The 5,270-nt window shown below is 48.0% G+C and overlaps 1 protein-coding gene across 1 annotated transcript; it reads left to right on the top strand.

Annotated features, from left to right (window-relative positions):
* Positions 1-1,992: 1,992 nt before the first annotated feature.
* Positions 1,993-4,731, top strand: LOC109732072 (F-box/LRR-repeat protein At3g03360-like). The gene is made up of 4 exons (XM_020291264.2): positions 1,993-2,022; positions 2,119-2,966; positions 3,072-3,465; positions 3,733-4,731. The coding sequence occupies exons 1-4, from the start codon at positions 1,993-1,995 to the stop codon at positions 3,871-3,873; spliced, it is 1,413 nt and encodes a 470-aa protein (XP_020146853.1). The 3' UTR covers positions 3,874-4,731.
* The last annotated feature ends 539 nt before the right edge of the window (positions 4,732-5,270 follow it).

Below are 5,270 nucleotides of genomic sequence, written 5' to 3'. Positions count from 1 at the left end.
TGCATGTAGAACATATTTTGTAGGACGAAGAACGATTAAGGCTATAAGATGACATGGCACAAGTTTAGAGCCCGCTGTCGGGTCTTCAATTAGCCATGCTCTTACACTAGAACATATTTTGTAGGAAGAAGAAATTGCACGTAGAGCGAAGTTAACAACCGTCAACATCGTCGCTCCCGAGGTTCATCAGCACTGTGTCGGTTGCAACCCTCCATGCTCCTCCCAGAACCACCTGTTCTACATTATTTTTATTTTTTATTTGAGGGGTGTACTACATCAATTAATTAAATGAGGCAAGGCCGAAGGTTGGATGGAAAAGGGGAATCCTTGTGCCTCGGACCTGACTAGTAGATAGGTTAGTATTTGGGGTTAATTGGATTCATATCACTGCAACTTTCACGAGTTGAAAATATGCCATTACAAAAGCCGAAGTTAGAAATATGCCACTACAACTTTTTCATACCTCTACATATGCCATTGTCTCCAATACCTGTCCATATACTGCCTTTTATATGTCACATATACATTCACATACCTTTATACGCTGGGCCAAATTGATTCGAGCCGCACGCACATGCACAAGTCGGGCGACGTCTGGAGGGGAGCGGCTGCTGGAGGGGAGCGGCGACGGCGGCTGGAGGCGTGTTCATGGAGCGGCGACGACGGCTAGAGGCACACACGGTGACGGCTGGAGGCACGTGCGGCGGCCATAGGCGGATGCATGCGTCGTCGCGTGAAAAGTGGACTCGTCAGTGTCATGCCAGGCGCGCCGGGAAACTCCGTCCACAGCAAGACCAACTTTTGTGCGCTTGCACGCAAGGTGCTTGTGTTTATTCGCTGCCCACTCTCGACTCGTAGAAGTAAATCCGCGTGAAGGCTTGAGGAGACCGCCGTGAGTCCCGCCGGTTGCTTCCCTCAGTCGGCAGCAGCCATGGAGGTGGGCGCGACCGGGCATGCCGCGGTTGAAGGGGTGCGTGATGCGGCTGCTGATTCTCCAGCCAGCCCAGTACAGAAATACACATTGAAATATAAGCATTTATTGAACCCATATTCTCTTAAGTAAAGAAAATGGCATATGTAGAGGTATGTGAAAGTTGCAGTGGCATATTTTCAACTTTAGTTTTTGTAATGGCTTTTTTCCCAACTCGTGAAAATTGCAGTGGCATAAATCCAATTAACCCTTTTAGTCCTTGTAAGGGCAGCGCTAGGATGGATGGTGACGCTTCTTCTTCGAGAGTCTTCTGGGCTCCAGTCCTTGTCAAGCTCGCCCGTCGGGATGGATTAGACGGAGCTTCGGGACAGATTCATGTCAGTTCCTCGAGGCGGTGGTGTCTGTGTCTCTCGTCGTCCATACGCGATAACGAGATTCGGTGTCAGGTTCTTCAGATCGATTCAAGGGTTCAATGGCGATGACTACGGCTTCGCGGCGCTGGTACTTAGCGACACATGCATGAAGGCTTTCCGGTTGTCATTGACAAGGTCAGGGTGGTTCCGATATAGAGCAGGGGTAGCAACGCGTTGACGGCTCGTTCTGACGGCAGCAATGATCGTTCCGTAGTCCAGGGACCTCGATATAATTTTATTATGTTTATTATATTGCTTTATACTTCTAATGAACTTTTATAATAAATACGAGTCTTTTTCACAAACAAAGTTGGATTGAAACGAAGAAGGAATAAGAGTCCGGTTTAAATTACATTAGAAAAATGAACATACCTTGACTATATGTCTGCGTACGTGTTGTGAAACAATGTTAAAAAGACCAGGGCATGTACGTTTAATAGGATCAGGAAACCTCCTTGCTGAAGCCAGAGGAGGCTGCCAAATAAACGTGCATGCGATTTCCAAGTCCGATGTAATCCTAGCCGTGTCATCCTCCACTTCCTCGTTCCTTGAGATCGGGCCACCATGAAGTTCAACAGGGTTGCGATGTAAGCCTAGCCGTTTTATCCGCCATCTACTTCGTCGTTCCTTGAGATCGATCGGACCGCCATGAAGTTCGTTCGCCGCCGCCACCGTGATGTAAGGCCTCGTTACTTGTGTTGTGTTCTTCTCAAATTCTTGCTTGTATCGAGCTATCTTAATAATTACCCTCCCTGGCTGAATCGAATTTTCCAGCTGCCGAAAATCGACAGCCTAATCAAGCTGCCCGACGACGTGCTGCTCAACATCCTCGAGAGGGTGGGCACCCTCGACGCCGTCAGGACCTGCGTCGTCTCCAAGCGAACGCTCAACCTGCCCACCTTGCTCTCGCAGATCGTGATCGTCCCCAGCGCCCGGGATCTACGCTGGAAGAACCGCCAGGTGGTCGACATGACCGAAAAGATCCTCAGCACGAGGTCTCCGCAGATACCCATACGCAATCTCAAGCTCAGGTTCATCATGAGAGGCGACGACCATCTCAGGATCGGCAGGTCCGTCGCCCTCGCCATGGCGACCCAGAAGATCGACGCCGCCGAGTTCGAGATCCTCGCAAAGAGGCAGCACAATGATTACAGCCATGACGACCTCCTCTCCTTCGCCAAGCTGTTCAATGATTTTATCAGCGAGTGCCCGGCCGCATTCGCCGGTCTCACGCGGCTGCATCTGCACAACCTCAGGTTTGGCGAGTCCGACGTACCCACCATTCTTCGCACTTGCACGCGGTTGGAGTCGTTGTGCTTCTTCCAGTGTGACGCAGGGGAGAGATCAATGTTGACTCTACACCATGCTCGACTTGCCGAGCTTGACATTACCTCTGGGAAATTCTTAGTGATAAGGCTTGGACGCCTACCCAACCTTCAACGTATGAGTTATAAAAATTGGCACTATGATGATCATTGCCCCATATCTCTGGGTTTTGTCCCTAAGCTCTCGAACCTAGATCTCTCTCGTGGATATGCTGTAGACAGGGCCCTCGACCTAAGCAAGACGCTTGTTAAGGCTCCCCCGATAAGCGATCTCCACCTCGATTTTCAAAGTGAAAAGGTACTCACTCAAACTTCTAATTAATTAATTCTCACTTGAGGATGTTTCCAATAATTTATGCACACGTTGTACTCATCCTTAATTTGTTTCTCTCATCTTCCCCGGATTTGGATTCGACCAGAATGCCCAAAAGTGCTCGCTCCTCTGCTGAGCCAACTACGGCTTGTGAATTTGGACAATCTCCCTGAGGAATGTGACATCGCTTGGACGATGTTCCTTCTCGAAGCTGCACCATCCATTGAGGAGCTTTCCATCACAGTATGGGGTCATAAGTGCCAAAGGAAGTCGCAAATAAGTTACTCTAATAGCATGGCTGTGAAGTGGGAGCCATCTACTCCTGATTTTAAGCACATGTTTTTGGCCAGGCTAAATATCTACGGATTCCAGTCCAACGACAACTTCATGGGATACGTTAGGCGCGTCGTTCAAGCTGCGGTGAACATCAAGGAGGTATCTTTGCACGACAGGAAGGTGTGCAAGGTCTGCATTGACAAGTTTGTTCGTCTTGGGGTTCGTCCTTGGAGTTGTCTAGGGACCAGTGAGCAGGCGGATTCATTCAGAAACGAGATCACAGAGGTGATCAACGCAAGGGCGAGGGCGAGGGCGGTGACTATGGCGATGGCGATGACGATGGCAATCCGATTGCTTCCGCTCATAAGGTCTGCCGTGATGTAAGTCTCTCATGTTTTTATTATTTTTATCATTTTCCTGTTGATGTATGTCAACATATTGATCTATCGTCGGTGCAAGGTCCGCGCTGACAAGTTACCTCACCGACTCGGGGTTCGTCCTTTGAGTTATCCACAAACCAGCAAGGAGAAGGATTCATCGAGGAAGAAGATCACAGAGGCGTCGGTGATGGCTTCGCCTTTTATTCACTTCCACTCGTTATTAGCATCACCATGATCTATCCACTTTGTATCTGGAAGTAGTTCTTGAATGTAGTAGCTATTTGGTGTGTGCTCTATTGGTTTCTCCTGTGCTGAAGCTTGTATCATTCCTAAACTTACTAGCTTGTAACATTCCTAAACTTACTAGGCCATATGCAGTTTACTTCTTTGGAATCGCTATTTACTACACTCCTTATATCCCAATATTCACTTATTCGTATGAATAATGTTTTGTTATTTTTTGATATTTTTCTAAACTTAATCTAAGATCCGTATCACCGTTTGTCATGGAGGTACCGAAAACAGCTTAGAGAAACTTTGCTGACAATGACAACATTGCTGGAAGAAGAAAATGCGTGTGTAGTGTCTGGGGCCAGCTCTGGCGCGGTGGTGGATCCCAACTCAGTCCGCACGAACGTCGCCAGCCAGGCGATGACACGGTGCTTCCTCGGGGCACTCGGGCTTGTTGGAGCTCCATGGAGAACGACTCTACAATGCTTTAGATTTGCAACGATCGATGTCTGAACTTTATAGTGACATTGATTGAGGTGAAGAGAGGCAAATTCGGTTAATAATAGGCGTCGGCCTCCCGATCATGCCCACAGATCAGTCCTACGAGAACCCGTCCAGTTCACATAAACATAGCCGTTCAATTGGATCTGGTCCTCATGCTCGTATTCTCTCTTGCCCGTCTCTTACAATAATAACTATGCTCTTCGCGCACTGCTCCCTGCATGGCCCACGTTGGCCCAGTCGTAGCTCTGCCCCGTGCTCTCAAGTACCTAGGCGTCTGACCTTAGTTATACCTTCCAATGATGGTGTATTTGCATCATTATCTTGTTAAATATATTGTTTGGAATTTGTTCGGACTTGATCTTTCGGGTGAACCCACGGTCTTTGGTGGTTGGATTTGGCGATGGCGACCGCGTTTCCACGTCCTTTCTTTTCCGAAGGCGTTACTTTTTGACGACCTTTCTGGTAGTTCTTGCGTTTTAAAAATATGATTGGTGTCAATGGTCATAGCTTTATATTGTTGGTGTTTTGATAGCTTTCGTTCAGTCTTTTTATTACTTTCATCGTCTAGGCAACGCTAATAATACTATATTAGGAATTTATTTTTGAGAAAGCGGTTGAATCCCCCGCCCTCTGCATGGATCAACCCAAACATTCAACAAAGATTCAACAAAGCCGGACAAAACAAATACATGGATCAACTGTCGGATATCGGGTTCCGGCAAAACCCTTAAGGTTCGAACACTGGGGTGCGCACGAAGATTTCTCCCTACCGAAACACGCCCTCAGCCTCGCCGCGATCTCTAAGCTAGCTCGATGAACAACACAAGAGACACAAGATTTATACAGGTTCGGGCCACCGTTGTGGTGTAATACCCTACTCCTGTGTGTGGTGTGGTG

This window comes from Aegilops tauschii, chromosome 6 (genome assembly GCF_002575655.3).
Source record: "Aegilops tauschii subsp. strangulata cultivar AL8/78 chromosome 6, Aet v6.0, whole genome shotgun sequence".
Taxonomy (NCBI): Eukaryota; Viridiplantae; Streptophyta; class Magnoliopsida; order Poales; family Poaceae; genus Aegilops; species Aegilops tauschii.
The sequence above is the reverse complement of the archived record's forward strand: the minus strand, read 5'-3'. Positions and strand labels throughout refer to the sequence as shown.

Excerpts from the sequence above, each read along its gene's own strand:
- LOC109732072 (XM_020291264.2), top strand. The coding sequence starts at position 1,993 with ATGAAGTTCGTTCGCCGCCGCCACCGTGAT. Across the intron at positions 2,023-2,118 it reads TTCGCCGCCGCCACCGTGAT|CTGCCGAAAATCGACAGCCT; the intron begins GTAAGGCCTCGT and ends CGAATTTTCCAG. Across the intron at positions 2,967-3,071 it reads CTCGATTTTCAAAGTGAAAA|GATTTGGATTCGACCAGAAT; the intron begins GGTACTCACTCA and ends TCATCTTCCCCG.